General features: G+C 41.6%; 1 protein-coding gene across 9 annotated transcripts in view; it reads right to left on the reverse strand.

Moving 5' to 3' along the window:
- Positions 1-9,718: 9,718 nt before the first annotated feature.
- The window catches only part of LOC126996653 (protogenin-like), an 88,180-nt gene continuing 80,142 nt past the window's right edge, over positions 9,719-17,756 (reverse strand). For 3 of the 9 annotated variants that reach the window (XM_050857337.1, XM_050857335.1, XM_050857343.1), the window contains 4 exons: positions 15,080-15,192; positions 14,564-14,701; positions 14,307-14,381; positions 9,719-14,206 (listed from right to left, as the gene is read on the reverse strand). In XM_050857337.1, the coding sequence (XP_050713294.1) occupies positions 13,952-14,206; positions 14,307-14,381; positions 14,564-14,701; positions 15,080-15,192 (581 nt within the window). In that variant the 3' untranslated portion in view covers positions 9,719-13,951. The remainder of the gene's footprint in view (positions 14,207-14,306; positions 14,382-14,563; positions 14,702-15,079; positions 15,193-17,756) is intronic. The other 6 variants (XM_050857336.1, XM_050857340.1, XM_050857339.1 and 3 more) reach the window with 6 other exon arrangements.

Here is a 17,756-nt window from a genome sequence, read left to right on the forward strand (position 1 = left end):
ATTGAGGGATATAATCATTACCAAGTAGTCCAGGATGAGATAGATAAGCTTAAGAAGACCTCACCGGTAAAGGTTTAGCCTGGCTCCTTTTGCGCACCGTTGAAGACCTCAGATTGGACATGTCCAAGTGCAGGGGACTTGGTTTCGATGGAGCAAGTGCCATGATGGGAAAATTCAAAGGTGTGCCGCAGTACTCATGAAGTACACCCTGGCCAAGCCAATCCACTGCTTTAATCACCGGCAGAATCTAGTACTGACGAAGGCGTGTGACGTCAAGGAAGTGAAGATCACTCTTCAAACACTGACTGAGGTGTACAACTTCATTCATTCTTCGAATATGCGCTCTCTCCGTTTCACAGAGGTTGTCAAGCTTACCTCGGCCAAGCGCGAAAAGCTTGTTCCCCTGTGCCCCACCAGGTGGATTGAGAGGCATGACGCAGTGCTGGTTTTCGTTGAATTTCTGCCTGTCATCGCTGTTTTTCTCGAGGAGGAACTTGATGCCACCGCTGGGCTCCTTCTCATTGCCATACGTGTTTCCCACTTTCTCATTGGACTGGTTGTAGTGGAGTGTATATTGGCGCATACTCTTGAGCCGAGCCAAACTCTTCAGAGAAAAGATGGCGACCTGGTGTCAGCCTATGCCACGATGTGTGGCATCGAGACCATTTTTGCCAAGTTCAGAGCAGATGCGGAGAATCATTTCCACGACGTGTTCATGAAAGCAGAAGAGCTTTTGGTCGAGGTGGGGTCATCGCATGACACCATCCCTGTGCCACGACTCTGTGGATGACAGACCCAGCGATCAAATATTCTGTGCGAGAATGCTGAGGAGTACTACCGCTGGGCGGTGTACATTCCGTTTGTGGACCACGTCTTGGCTGAGTTGAAGAGTCGGTTCGGCGACGACACAGTGCCTGTCGCACTTCAGCTCAAGCAACTCCTCAAAGGCCCCGAAACGGATGTTGCGGATGTGCTTCAAGCGGCGAAGCTTTACGAGCTTGACATCGAATCCCTGACACTCGTGAAGGCGTAAGCGGAGCGCTGGGCATTTTCTGTTCCGGTCTTCCAAACTATCAAAGAAGCCCAGGCACACACCAGCACCAGCATGTTCCCCAATCTCGCCATTCTCTTGAAAACTCTGTTGACGCTTCCAGTCTCCAACGCGGAAGCCGAGGGGTCTTTCTCAGCATTGAAAAGGCTGAAAATCTATCAGAGGAGTACCGTCGGCCAAGAGCGCCTGAACGGACTTGCCTTCCTCTGTGTCCACTATGATATTCCCATTTCAGTCGAGAGTGATAAGCAAATTTGGCGAAAAATCCCGCCGACTACTCTTTGCTTAGTGAGGCACTTGTTGAATACTTGGGAATTTGCAAATATATTTCTTTAGATCAGCCAAGCTTTGCAAATGTGTTACCTCAATCCCATGTAAAAGAAGCCCTATAAGAATTCCTTTTTATCTTCAGCTGTGTTTAATTTTACATATTAACTCTTTTTTGTAAAGGTTAGGTTTGTAATTTATATATGACCTGTATTATGATCACCCTTCCTGCTTATATATCGAAATAAACGTTTAGTTTTCTTTGAATGCTCGTATGGTGATGATTTCTACCTGTTCAGATCTGCCTTTTCATTGGTCGGATGTACTATTTGAATTGTTTCTTGTTATTGCTTGCCAGCTTAAATATTGATTGCACTTCATATATATATATATATATATATATATATATATATATATATATATATATATATATATATATATATATATATATATATATATATTCAAAACAGTGAAGACCAATGGATAGTGATGGCGGTTCTTCGCTTAAAATCCGCAGCTCCCGAGCAATCAACGTATATGTGACAAATGAATTTTTCTTGTATATATTGGAGCGAGAGAGTTGGAAGTACATAGGGCAGTATGTAGAAGTGTACCACTGTCACTGGTAGTATACAGAAACACCAAGTAGGGGAGAGCGGTGATGATTCGGACAGTGGGATGGTCCGGACATTACATTTATTGTAATGTGTATGGAACTGAGTGCCGCAAGATTTTGTGTGAATGTGCAAAACTTCCTTGGCCCACACGGGACAACCCCGCCCTCAGAGCTCTTCTTTTCGATGCAAGTCCACTTTTATGTTTTTTTACATACAAGGGGTGCAGGTTGTCTCATTTATCATATTTACCGACATACAAGGGGTAGAGGTCTTATTTGTCACATTTACCAACATTGTCCCACCCAAGATTTTTTTTTTTTTTTATATGCAGTACCCTCTCGAGTTTAGTGCTATCTGAGTTTCGCTATCCTCGAGTTTTGCGGTTAGTCCTAAATTCTTACCATCCCGACTTTCGCGCATTATCACCCCGAGTTTCACGCTGCTTTGACATGTACGGGTCACGTCTACTTACCATCGGCGTCATACACGCTACCTTAAAAGGTAGTATCACACTGGACGTTTTCCTCCAAACATTGTGGCTATGGCAAGAGAGAGAGAGAGAGAGAGAGAGAGAGAGAGAGAGAGACTTATTAACACGTTAACCGCGTTTGAACTTCCCGCCGCCTCTTCCCTGTCGCGTTTGGTTCAACTCGACGCAGCCTCAATACCACGCGAACCCCAACTCGAGAGGAGGTGTGTAGCTTCACTCTGGTTTTGGGCCCCTCTCGTGAAAGGTGAGATAGAGAGGATGAAAACAAGGAGAAAGGAGAAGGGTGTGGGGAGGGAGGGTCAGAAAGGAGTCAGGTCAGGGCTTTGGTCAGGACATGACCTGACTCAGGTCACGTCATGTCCATACCTGTCACACACACACAAAGGTGAAATGAGAAGGATGGGGCAGAAAGGAGAGTCAGATCAGGGCTTTGGACAAAACATGACCGGACTCAGGTCAGGTCATGTCCTGACTTGTCACAAACACACACACACACACACACAAGGGGAATGAGAATGGTGTGGGGAGGGAGGGGGAGAAAGGAGTCAGATCAGGGCTTTGGTTTGAATATGACCTGACTCGGGTCAAGACATGACCTGACTCTCCCTTCTGCCCCTCCCTCCCCCCACCCTTCTCATTTTCCTTTCTGTGTGTGTGTGTGTCATGACCTGACCTGACTCCCTTCTACCCCTCCCCCCCACACCCTTCTAATTTCCCCTTATGTGTGTGACGCACACCCGGAAAAGTTGCCGGTTGCCCAAGCTGCCGCCAACGCGGCGGGAAGAAAAAAGCCCAGTGTGACACCAGCTTACGGACAACCGACAACTCGCTCCTGGATGGGCGTACGGGCGTCGCCAGTAGCCACAACGGTTAGAGGAAAATGGTCAGTGACACCGCCTTAAGGCAGCGAGGCCGCTGATTGGGTTAGCGCCGGCGATGACGTCATCGGACTCCCAGGGAATCTCAAGCATGTTTTCAGGGCTCAGCCAATCATAAGGCTTCATCTGTGGCCTTAAAACGACACGTTCTCTCTTCCTGTTTTCTTCCTTTTTCTAAGGTAGCCTACGTATTTTGAGATAACAAGGGAGTAAAGAAGGAAAAAAAGTGAGCTGTGGGGGGCAGCATGAGCCAATTATAATGGCGCCACTAGAAACAGCTGCCTGTGCCATGACAAGCTCGGGGCCGACCATCAGACCCAGATGGATAGTCTACCGGCGCCATAGGCCACAAAAAAAAAAAAAAAAAAAAATCTCCATGGGTCTGTACAAATAAGCGCTTTTTCAGTGTTTTCAATACCTCAAGTTTCGCGATCCTCGAGTTTAGAGCTATGCCTTCGGAACGAAGCGAGCGCAAAACTTGAGAGGGTACTGTATATAAAAGTAAATAACATGTTTTGAATTTGGAAAATGCTTGATATATGAAAGTTTGTCCCTGCACCTCTTGTGTGCAGGTAAATGTGATAAATGAGATAACCTACACCAGTGGTTCTTAACCTTTTCCAGTGGCTGTACCCCTTGAAATCTCAGAATATTTTCTCGTACCCCCATCCAATATAAATACAATACAAACATATGAAAAGGATTAGTGATACAAACCTTGCTGAGAAATTATTAGATGTATTCAATTACTGAACAAAGTTACTTTTTTTATTTCAAATGAAAAGTGTCAATTAGTAGGATACAATGAATGCACATTATAACAGTAATTATGAGTAATACTACATAGTGCACACCAACACATTTTTAGTGGCTCTTTTGTTGTTGTTTCTCATTTATGATGATGTTCAAACGAGTTCCTGCTTTGAAAGTGCCAGACGCATGTCATCACTTGCATCCAAACGGTTTCTGGCTTTTGTCTTGATGTGTAGGAGCGTTGAAAAACCTGTCTCGCATAAGTATGTAATTGCAAATGGCACAAGGACCTCCAAAGCTCTCCCTGCTAACTGTGGGAATGTTTTGAGTCATGCACACCAAAACATATCCAGTTGCATTTTTTCAACTCCATTCGGATTCTGTCATTGGTCTGCATCTCTACAAGATCATCTTTCATCATATCATTATCATCCATGGAATCAAGGTTGATAAGAAATTGATCCTGTATCCATCTTTGTGCCACAGAAACTTCTCCAAGGTTAAAATACCCTTGGAAGGACTGAATCAGTTCTTGCAAATATTCTTTGACTTCATTCACGATGGGCAGCTCTTCTTAAGCACTAGCAGCCTCATCAAGAGAAGGGAAATTAGCAAAATTTCCATTTTCAATGCACTTTATCTACATTGAAAGCTTCTTGGTGAGGGAAGATAACTTTTCTCTGGCAGTTATCATGTTCATTCCTGTTCCTTGCATAGAGACATTCAGTTCATTGAGGTGCGTGAATACATCTGCCAGATATGCCAGAGAGAAAATGAACCTCCTGTTTTCAAAATGGTCAGCAATTTCACTGCCTTGATTTCTAAGAAACTGCATAATATCTTCATGAAGTTCAAAGACACTTGTAAATACCCTGCCACGGGAAAGCCACCTCACTTCTGTGTGGTAAAGAACACTGCATGTGCTCAGCTCCAATTTCTTCACAAAAAGATGCAAAAAGACGGTGGTGATTCACTGCCCGTCCTCTGATACGGCACGCACAACAACTGATAAAACAGTCTTCAATTTTTCTGGCAGTGTCTTTGTAGCAAGTGCATGACGATGCAACACACAGTGAGTGACAGTTACATGGGGAACCTCTTCTTTCACCAGGGTAGCAAGGCCTGATTTATTTCCAAGCATGACAGGGGCTCCATCAGTGCAAATTGACCCACACCTGTTGAGAGTCATTCCATGTTCCAAGAAAAACTCTTTCACAAGATTGAACACATCGATTGCTTTTGCAGTACTTTTCAGAGGTTTACAAAATAAGAATTCTTCCGCCACTTCTTTCTCCTTCATATACCAAACAAATGCCATCAACTGACTGCAAAAACTAACGTCAGTTGACTCATCCAGCTGAATACTCACTTTGACAGGACTAGCTTATCCCCTGTAATTCACCTGTTATCCCCTGCTGCAAGATATCTTGACTCATATCATTAATCCTTGAATGGATAGTCATTTGACAGAAGTACCTGTTTAAGCTTCTTTTCAGCTTGTCTCTAACACTATTTTTGCCATTTCTAATGCACAAGGTTTAACCCTTTCCTTGCTAAGCGCTCACAACGAGACTATCCCCTCAGGCGCACTCGGGCAACCCAGCGGGGGAAGGGGATCTCTTTTAACCGCTGTATCTCAAAAACTATTCATCACAGCTACAAAACAAAAACACCATTGGAAAGAGGAGGCCAAGATTTATAAAATTCGGTTATGTAAGCCTCTCCTGCGAACGTACAGGCACGTTCAGGGGTTTTTTTTGGCAGTGGGTGCGACTGGCGCTCGCAGCGAGCTTTTAGCACCACCAGCAAGTGACGCTAGTGCTTGCTCTTTTAACCTCTGTATCTCAAAAACTATTCATCACAGCTAAAAAAACAAAAACACCATTGGAAAGAGGAGGCCAAGATCTATAAGATTTGGTTATGTAAGCCTCTCCTGTGAACGTACAGGCACGTTCAGGGGGTGTTGCCTATGAAGACGTACATTTATACGTGCGCAACGGTCAGCCGTAAGGCAACTACTGTAGATTTCTTGATGATGGGGTGCTGGCAGGGCAGTATTGCCAACTGCAAAATTTACAACTGTTTGGTCAAAATATCAGTCATGTGACAGGTGAAGCTATGCAAAAATGTCGCTATATTGAACAACAACATCCACCAGTTGCTCGTCCATAGATTTTCCGTGTTGGGCTGAGATGATTTTCCACCAAATTTAGTGGAGAACCCACTCAATTGGCAATCCTGTGTTGTGAGAAATAGTGTTGGAACACTCTCATACGCGGGAGATTTGAGTGCGACTGGAGCTCACAGCGAGCGTTTAGCACCACCAGCAAATATGCCTAACGCTCGCTGTGAGCATTTAGCAATGAAAGGGTTAACAAGCTCCTCTGCAATAGTGTGAGCTTTTTTTTCTTCTTTGCACACAAAAGGGCAACTTCATAAGATGCTTGCAACAAAGGTTTCTCAGCTGGCACAAAACCTAGCTTTGACAGCGTACCACTACAATTAAATCAAGAATATATGAAACCATTGAAAAGGTAAGAAAATTGTTTACAGCATTAACTTTAAAAAAGTAATTGAGACAAATATAGTAAGAGAAAAATTTGGAAAATATATGTTTTACTTTCTCATGGTAAATATACAGTACCATTGCACTGGCTATCATGTCTCGTACCCCCAGGTTTAAGGTTTCGTACCCCTTGGGGGTACAGGTACCCCAGGTTAAGAACCACTGACCTACACCCTTTGTATGTCAGTAAATGTGATAAATGAGACAACCTGCACCCCTTGTATGACAAGCCGTCGACAACAGACACGGTACTGTGCCGAAACTTATCCACCCCTGTGTGTGTGTAAACAAGGCGGACAGACTAAATCAAGGTGATGAGACTTAACGCCACACTGGCATGCTAACCACTCAGCCACCACCTCCCCGTATTTCTTTATTACCAAACATTGGCTAAAAAATTACTAAACATTGTGGGTTTCCGGCTGCCTTTTCCAACTGTCGGCTAAAAAGCAATATTTTCTGGCTAGATTCAGCTAAATTCATCTAAATCTAGCTGGAATATAGCTAATCTGGCAACACTGCTCCTGCATTGAGCCGATGCTCCCGGCTTGCTGCCCCATGATGTTGCCAGATTGTGCGTTCGTAGCTCAAGACACCGTTCGTCATCTGAGACGTTTTTTGTTCGGAAAATTTGTTCGTGAACCTATGTGTTCATAATGAGAGGCGTTCGTGAACCGAGGTTCCACTGTATAGACACAGCAGGCTCATCGAGGAGTGGGAGTGTTTATATAGCAGGTGAGACTCACATGAAGTAGTCTAATTTGGAGACAGACCTAATGGGCTAAGGAGACTGACTATCTCAATATTTTTTGTTTTTGGTGGAATCATTCTTTTTACAAATATGGGTTGTAGGGCCCAAGGGCTGTATTTTAAGACACCATCGCTTCTCACATCAACTATTTCTAAAGGTCAAAGAGGGGATCAATCGGGTTTTCATGAGTGTTTTTAAGGTTCATGGCACAGAAGAAGGGTCAAACTACCACCAGGGTCATAAAACTACCCCTGGAAAGGCCTACAGCTCTTACGAAAGCCATGTCAAATATGTGAACTTGGGCGACGAAATGTTTTAAAAATTAAAATACGACCCCAAGACACGGATAAAGACTCAAAAAGTGTTGGGAAAGCTTTATTCTCCTGAGCAGATAAATTTCTCATGTTCTTCGAGAAGTGGAAAACCTCCTTGACACTAGGTGGCTAGAGGTGAATCCATTCATGTGTTGTTTCTCCATGGAGGGCATGAAATAGACCTCAGTAGCTATACATGCAGCACCACCCAGAGAACTGTTTAGAAATACCTCCTTGCCCAAATGAATCCGTACTTTTTACTATTTCTGCATTCTGGAATACTAGTTATTGGTTGGAGCCAAATGTCCAAACACAGTACTTCCTGGTCAGGAAAAATATAAATATTACCCAATGCTCAAAAGTTATAAGGCTTGCGTTGATTTATGGTATATGTGATCACTGAGTGGCGAATGTATGCAGGCCCCTATGTACCTTGTGAATGCCCAAGTCCAGTCAAGAAGGCAACATATGTTAAATTTCGTCTCCTGCATATTTCGTTCATGGTTATTTTGCTTTTTAACATCCCAAGTATAATATAATTTTGATGTTAGAGGGGTATCATTTCTGAAGGTTTGGTTATTTTGATGTCTAATCTTAAAACAAATGTCTAACATAAATGATGATGCAGTAGGCAACGTAGAAACTGTGAAAAAAAGTTGGTAAACAAAGAGTAAAGAGTCACTGTTGCCATAGAGATGCACGCCTCGAGTAGCGAAGAGGCGAACTGATAGCCATGGTCGCCAGCCATGGATATGGTCTGTAGCTCGGATGGATACCCCCATGTCTTATGAAGGGTCTAGTCTCATTCCCATAGAAAATGTGATGATTTGAAGAATAACTTTTGAAAAATTGAGGCAAAATAGGAATTTATTAAAATCTGAGAAGGGAAGTCATCAAGATATGGATAGTGGGCCCAAAAGGCCATAAGCCACGAGAATCCCTATGGTTTGATGCTAAGGGTGTTCATCTTCTGTCCTGGGGGACTGGTTTCAAATTCTGGGAGGAATGTTTGGAAAAAAAAGATCAATGTATATGCTTTAAGAAGTGGAAAACCTCCCACGACACACCCAACCTAAAATAAGGGTTGGACTGACTGCTAGATATGGGCAGGTGGTTTAGTTCATTTTGACCCCGAACCAAATGGGGCAAGGAGGTAGGGTAAAGTTTGGAGCATACGCTATTAGCTGCATATGGCCGCAATGCTCATCTCTGTACCATTGACCCTTGAGCCTGTAGTAGGTGAGAACCCATTACCAATGGATACAGGGCCAGTGCAACATCTGGGTTACCACAGTTTACCTTCCCCAGGTTTCCCCAGGTAGTAGTTATTTATCGACTATCCTGGAAGGAATGATAAACAACTGGGTGGGATGTGAGCCGTTTGCCCGGGCCAGGATTTGAACCCAGGCCTTCAGATTAGCCACGCTAACTACTGCACCATGGAGCCTTGCTTTTAGTTTGCTTTAGGCACTTAATTCATAAATAGGTAGGGAATGCATGCCTCACCATAGCCAGTCCATAATCAGGGGTTGCACTGACTGATAGACTTGGCCACAGACATAACTCTAGAGAGGATAAATCCCCCGACCAAGTAGATTGTAAAAATTGAGGAGGTTGTAGAGGTTGGAGAAGAGTTTGTGAGGGTCGATGAGGAGGTTATATAAGTCGAGAAGAGTCTGGTCATCAGGGGTGGGTTGTGAAGGTCAATAAAGAGATTTTAGAGCTCTATGAGGAAGCTGTGGGGGTTGAGAATTTGATGGTTGTGAAGGAGGTTGTTAAGGTAATATTTCTGGCCTAAGATGGAAACGAAAATTGTATACTTTGGCTAATATGTATCTTCATCATGGATGCATCACCTCCATAAATTGCCCTCCACGAAGAAAACTGAAGACAGAGGAAACAAGCTCACCTTCTTTGCTATGAGATGTGCAAGGTGCACATGTGTGCCACCATTTTTTGAGAGTAGTTTATGTACACTGCCAAAGTAATCCTTGTCTTTTTTTGTGTTACTCCTGGCTAAGTAAAACACCATTCACAGCTTTATCTTGTATGTATTTTATCCATGGCTTCCGGGGGTGGGGCAGGGTGGGGCAGGGCAGATCACTCCCCTGGCTTGCCTCACCCACCAGTACCACTACTCCCATGGAATGTCTGGGAAGAAATCTGTTAATACTTGATGTTAACTGTACAAATTGGCTTACGGCTATACTGTGAGGTATGAAAACAGTTAAAACAAGAGAATGATGAATTGTAACTCCTGCCCAGGACCATAGCCTGGCCTTCATTTTGCCTGATTGAAACACATGACTCACACTTTATTGAGCTACACCAATGTATATTATACAAACAAATGGAAAATAGTTAATAAAAAAATTACAAGATAATTTATACAATATAAACTGGGTCCAGGGGTTACACTGTGAAGAGGAATAAGTTCTGTGAAAGAAAATAGAGTGTCACATTAATGCCAAAAATTCTTAGATACACAAGACATTTCAAGGGGGCAAGGAGTGAGTGAGGGGCCACAGCCTCCCAGGTACTGAGTGACTAATGCAAGGGCAGGGCTGCCAGGGGGAGGTGAGGGAGGGCAGGGCACTATCCTCCTTGCACGCCTTTCAAGACACTTACATGGTTACATGGAACTGGAAAATGACCTTGACCTTTTGTTGAATTGATAATTCTTTTTCTGTGAATTTTTTTAGAGGCCTTTTCTCTAGCTGTACAAGAGGAAAAAAAGTGCAACATTTTTTGTTCACCTCAACAACTTAAGTAAACAAAGCCTTACTTATATCAGTTTCCTCACATACCAGTTTATATATTGGTTAATGATTTCTTGGTGGGTAGAATTACTGTTTCCATGATTTCAAGATAATGTGCACCATTTAGCAGGCAACTTTTGACATGTGTGATAGTGAACAAATTATTTGCCTTCCATGGACAGGGGTTCACTGATGTCTTCATTCACTGTCTACAGTGACCACAGTCCTATGACCTGCTGACAAATAATTGCTACTGGATCAGTCTGTTTCTTAAAGCACTCTTTTCCTAAGAGACTGACCTATGTGACCAGCAGTGTTCCTTACATTGACGTTTGACCGGTTTAAGGCACAGGCAGATCACTATGTTGAGCTACTCTGATGGACTGATGCGTTGTGGAGCCTCACTGGACGCTGAAGGCAGGAGAAGCTTGCTGGTTGGGCTTTTTAAGGTACATAACTGTCACCTGGAGGGAGGAGATTAGGGAGACCATGACAAATGTGCTTTGGGGCCTCATCTCAGTGCTGAGGAGCCAAACAGCCAGCAGTTGGCCCATTCTGAGGTTGATCCATGGGTCTCCCTACACACTGCCACTTAATGCCCTAGTAGTTAACAGTAATAATAGGGTTTGTCAGCCATGCCCTGCTTTCATGCAGTACCCACCTAGCCACTCCTGCCTTTGAGATGTTATCAAAGACTTTAAATATAAAGGATACAAATGGATCACAACATTAAGAAACACCTAGAACACCTGATGGCTCTGACAAAAAAGCCATGGTCATAACACTCACTTTCCAACTCCGATGACTCGCTATGGAGCCATCATGCTCAGGGAGTATCAAGCAAGGAATCCCTGTATGCAACACTGTCACTAACAATGACAGTTATACTATAGGATTCAGAATGTTTCCCTTACAAAGTCTCATATAATTGGCAGCTTTTCAAACATAGAAGCAAATGACATAATTGGCAGCTTTTTAGATACAAAGATAGAGGAGTTTCTTTTTCGCACCTATTATACAAAGGCTAAATAATCACAGTTTTAACCTTAGTCAAACTTTCACAAGTTCAACCTCTCTTTTACCAGTGTTTTTCAAAACTCAAAAACAGTTAATTGACATCACATGAATTTTGATCTGAGCCTATCAAATCCCAGACTTATCCAGCACTCCCTGAACCTTACATTAGAATAATAAATTAATTTTGGGTATGGGTTTCATCTCTTTCTTCCAGACAATGTTATACACAATGATTTTCTCTAATGGGAATAAAACAAACAAAATATACCTTGAGTATACGTCTGAAGAAATTGTAATCATTTAGAAATCTATGTAGCATATATAAAAAAAATATATATATCTAAAGTATTTGATGGTGCATAAAGCCATACATCAGGATGGAACTCTTAAATGTCATAAAAAGTAGTGTGAACTTGTACGTGCCTAGAGGCATAAGTTGAGCCTGTATTTTAAAATGGCATTATTTGAACTTGAGGTGTGTGGTGGTCATATTTTCGAAACTATTACATATTTGATGAATATGGTACCTATTCACTCAGTGGTTAATTGGTTGCCACATAGGAACCATCTCTTATATATTTGGGTATTTCTAGACTTGTCAAGACAAACCCCACACATAGCACATAACCTCATAAAATGTAAGGTCAGCTGTGAAATTAGGAAGGTATTCATACACTGTGGAAGATGATTAGAAGCAAGTTGTATATCTGTTTCCTCAAGAAGGGAAGAGAAATGCATTTCAATTGGTTACGACCTGCTGTAAGATAGGTGCTTGGCAGAATCTTGCGAGAGGTTACTGTTGGAATGTGCATCCTTGGAACATACTTTCTTCTTTAATTAAATAGTAACAATTATTTATGCCGGGATATAATATGAAATGCAGATGCACGAGTCACCCAAAATGTTAGGCGAGTCTCTTTCTTGACATGGCTTTCCTGAGACATTTCAGAATTATATAATCTATATTTATACTAAGAGGCTACATGTCAACAAACTCTAACTACGGTATGAGGCATTTCTGTGAGATTTGAAGCATGGATCATCTTCTCAGTCACCCTGAAAACATCCTTGAACTCATCCAGGTCATTACTGTTTCCTCCCACCAAGTGCTTGGGGCCTGACCACCACAAGACCAAGCTCACTGTGGACAATGCACAAAGACATCTGACTCAACACCTATGTAGCAACAAGTTGATCTGATCTATGGTGAATTACATGAAACTGACCCTAATCCTAAAAAAAAAAAAAGTACTGTATGGTATGGAAACAATATGGTACAAGGTACTGTGCTTCAGGGTCTTATTACTGATGAGGGAGTAACTGCAGACTACCACAGAAAAATGACCGCACAAGATTTATGTTTTGTGAGATATTTTTTGTTTTTCTCTATAATGTATAAAAATAGCAATATTCTATAAAATTAGATAAAAGAATCTAAGCAAATATGCAAAGGAGGGTGAAATAATCACATCCCCATATCACACACCCACTATTCACTTCATTACAAGAACAGTTTTGAGGGGAGGGAAGTTAAAACGGATGAACATGGTGCTTTCAGGAAACAGTCCATGTCCAGCATTGACCCTTCTGCATCTTTCAGCACTGATCCTTACAGCATCTCTATTAATAAATGTGATAGCTCAGCTTATCTATCCAAATGATTGAAGCGTATGGTTAACCCAACCACTGTGCTGAAAACTATTCCCCATCTTCATAGCATTCAGAAAAAGAAAACAGTAACAAAGGAGTTCAGACTAGTCCATGTTACAATGTACCCAATAACAAAAATAGTCTCCCATGTTACTTTATTTATTCAGGTCACCCTATATGAGCCTCCGATTTATATGTTTAAATTAAAAAGTTGCTTAAGAACTGACTGAAAACCGAGTTTCAGTTAGTAATCCTTGGTGTACTCATATGTTCTCTTGGAGTAACCAATATATTGAGATTTACTCGTAACGTAACACTTATGGTGGAAAAGCAGCATGCCCTTCAGTGATGGAAAAAAACAGCCATGCAAAATGTAATACTTGGTTACCAGTTTCAGAAGGCATCTTTGTTTTCCTGCAAGACTTGATGGGACTGATAATGGGTATTTAATATATGAGGCATGAGAGGAAGAAAATAAAATGCCTTCAGTAATCTATATAGGTCACATGCATAAATTATATAATTTATCAAGCAATCATCATACCTTATAAAAAACTAGTGATCCCTGTCACTCCCACATAACCTTGGAGCACAAGATAATATTTTAACAGCCATCTGTCACGCCAAGTGGGAACACATTTGGATGAGGGACAGTGCTTGGTGTAGTATCAAGCTGGACAGATCCATTGCCTCCCCCACTTCAATAATCAGTGAATTCTGACCAATATTATGCCACAAATCACCCCTAAAATGTAATCCATACTTAGAAGGGACTCCTACTATCAAAAGTACTCACTAAACCCGTGCCTTCACCCGTGAATCAAGGCTAATGCATGTTCTAGGAGGAAACTGCTGGGTCCATCCCAGCATCTTCAGTTGAGGAGTGGTGATCAACCTGAGTGGAGTTATACATAGGTCTTGGGTGGTCAAATTCTTTCATATTCTTGGAATATACTGGCTGTGCTGTGGACATGCTCTGCAGCAGTCTCCTTGAGGCATCATTAGCATCAGCAATGTCATCCAAGGTGTCCAACATCCTGTGCTGGCTGAGACCGTCCCGCAAAGGCTCCATGCACTCACTGGTCCCGTCGGCCTGGAGGTGGGAGGAGCAAGTTAGGGGTGGCCACAAACATCACACACCCCTAGGAGAGAGATGCGTATGGAACAGCAGAAGAGTGAGGGCTAAACGCTACCTGGTTCATTTGAATTGCACTGGAGTCGAATAAGCTGTTAGCCACAATGCCATCGTCATGCGAACCAGGGCCTCCCTGTAAAACATGAACACTTGTCAGTAGCTCATTCCAGATAAGGAAGTGTTAGTTTTCTAGAATACATCTATCAGGTGTTTATACTGTACAAATAAAGATTCAAGGCGAGAGACAGCTGAGACAAAAAGGTCATGCGCTCTCATTCCATTTAGTTTATGCTGGCAGGGTTAGAGATTCCTTACCTTTGTGTCTAAGTGATGATTTTGTGTGGCAGGGGGTAGAGAGGCTAGCATGGGCTTGTAATCATCAGGTTCTGTGCCATGATCCCTGCCTGAGGACTTTACCCCATTGGCGTACACCATGCGGCATTGTCCATTGCCCTGAAAGTTACTAGTTCATCACCACCACAGACCATTCACATGTTTATGGTCATTCATGACATTCTCAGTTAGCAAATTTATGTAGCAAGGTGTCAACAACTATCATGAAATCAGCAGTGTTTAGGAATTTATGGGGTTGTCTCCAGTCAGAATCTAATTATCATAATTGTGCATTAATTCAGCATTCAATTTTTCATGCTTGATGAGGAGAGCCATCCCTTTAGTAGGTAGCTTCGGGTGTTTTAGCAAATTCATGCCTCATTCATATTAATCAAAAATACTGCATGAATGTCATTATTCTCATCGGCAGCAGCATAATCATCATTACAATTAGCAGTAGCAAGAGCAGGAAAGAAAGAGGGGAGAAAGCACTCTTACCTGGAACACTGACGGTGAGTTGTTTCTTAGACGCAGGATTTTGAAGCAGAGCAACACTGCTACAACGCAGGTCACTACTGCCAGTAGAGACACCACGCTGATCACCACCACTGCTGCCAAACACAAACACAAAAGATTAGTTGTTAGTTTGCAAAGTTATATGAGGATTGCAGAGATCATGAGAAAGTTTCATAGAGAAATTAAAAACCTTTCAAGGAATTCATAGAGTATGCCTGCCAAGCTGTACACATCATTCAAATTAGCACTCATCTCAACCCCTAAAGGTTGCAACAAATCTAAGGAGCGACTCCCAAGAACACAAAAAATGGCCATTTTTAAAAAATACATCTAGTAAAAACTCATGTGATACTTAACAAGGAAAATCATAGTAAAATAACTTATAACAACAATTAGAAATAAACAAATAAGGTCTATGTGTGCACATGAGGTAAAGGGCTTGACTTCATGTGCAAATTGCCTTGTAAATAGTCATGTGAGCCTCTGAGCCTATGTATGCATGTATTTAGGCCTAAGGTTGTAGATTAGTGTACATATTTCAGATGTAGAGCAATAGCAAAAGTTACGAGGAAACGAGGGAAGTAATACAAAACGGAGACCACGTGGGGCACTTGTCCTTTTATGGAATCCACCAATATTTTTGCCTGCTGGTCACTTGTCCTTTAGGGGTTAATGAAAAAATTAAACTGGAAAGAAATTTGCTGAAGTTTAAATATCAAAGTAAAAAAATTAAGTTTCATGAACTAAAGATAATTTCCATAATGTTTCACTTTTATATATCAGCTTATTTCATAATATTTTGATGTGAGCACAAATTGGAATGTTGCATATGAATAGATAAACATAGCCCCCTTACACACACACACACACACATAATCTATATAAATGATATGCCAGAAGAAGTTAACAGCTACAAGAGTATTTGCGGATGATGCAAAATTATTCGGGAAAATAAGATACAAGAAGGATAGTGAAGAATTGCAGGAAGATGATGTATGAATGAAGCAAAACCTGATAAATGGAATATAATGAAAACAAGTCATGTTCTGCATATAGGGAGAAGTGAAATGAGACCTGCATACACCTATAAATTGGGAGATATTATGGTGAAAGAAAAAGTGGAAAAAGATCTGGGGGTAATAATCATAGCTGGGCACGATAACAGAAAACCTTATTCCCGATAACCGTTAACTGATAATGAAAAACCTTAACGGCGATAACCGATATTTGTTAACTAGAGACACAAATATAGGCGATAACCGATAACCGATACCCGATATAAATCCACAATTCCGATACTAGCTAGCGATAAGTCCGATAGGCGAAAACAATACTATATTGATATTTCAGATAGAACTACATTGATGAATTCAAATTTTCATTATCTGTATTTTAGGAAACTTACAAAACCTTAAAACCACACATTGACACGTACATATGGACGTTAATACTAGAAATGCCTGAACCGGTGTTGTGTTATTTGGCGTCCCCACCGTCAAAAATTGTTTACAAACACTGGTCTCTCATGAACGGTGCATGCTCAGACCAGCAAGCGTAGACCTGTACAGTCTCACAAAGATTTTAAACTGTAATTAAGAGTTGTTGGGAGGCTTAATCAGACATATAGTACAACTACCACCATCCTTGCTGTTTCTAGGACGACACTCTGTACGAGTCGTATTTATATGTACAGAGTGTACGTCGTTCTAGAAACAGCGAGGATGGTGGTACTGTATGTTTGATTTAGCTTTCCAGCAACTCTTAATGTGTTAAAAAAGCATTGTGAGACTGTACAGGGCTACACTTAATGGTCTGAGCATGCGCAGTTCACGAGAGACCAGTGTTTGTACACAAAAGCGCCAGCTTTTGACGATGGGACACCAAATAACACAACACCGGGTGCCTTCAGTATCATGGCATGGTCACAAATGAATATGGAATATTAAATTTGAGGCAGTGAATAATCATTTTGGGGGCAAAGTTAAATGATTTTTCTCTATGATATATTGATTTTTGAGTAGCATAAAAAAAAATAACCTAGTGTTTTAATTTTCATGACCTAAGTATGAAATCTCATCACCGAAGATATTTCATACCGCGAAGTTTTTTCATACAACACCGGGCCACGCATGCGCAGTAAGGAGACAAAAAAAATTTCCTGAGAGGCGGAAAAAAAGTAGCGATTATCGCTAGTTTGGTTACAAAAGTAACGAAGATACCGATATATATTTGAATAAGTAGCGGATGGTCGATAATCCGATTTTGTTATCAGCGATAAAGTATCGCGGTAACTTATCGCGATAACGCCCAGCTATGGTAATAATTCAGAATGACTTGTCACCTGAAAACAAAGAAACAACATATTTAGAGATACATACATGTGAAAATCATTCCGTCTGTATATATTGTATATTTTTATCATTATTGATCTAAACAACTTGAATTAGGAAACAAGTGGTAGTAATTCGATAGCTACCATGAAATAATTAGAAGCAGTGTGAAGAGTGTTCCAAAACATCATCAGGGGTTCAACTGATGACATGGCAATGCTAACCAGAGGGGCTCGATTACCCAGCGCTGCTTTCTCTGATACTAGACTTCATAGCAAGATCATCTTCACCTGCACTGTTAAATTCTCATAATTTGAAAAATGCACCAA

This window comes from Eriocheir sinensis, chromosome 10, assembly GCF_024679095.1.
Source record: "Eriocheir sinensis breed Jianghai 21 chromosome 10, ASM2467909v1, whole genome shotgun sequence".
Taxonomy (NCBI): Eukaryota; Metazoa; Arthropoda; class Malacostraca; order Decapoda; family Varunidae; genus Eriocheir; species Eriocheir sinensis.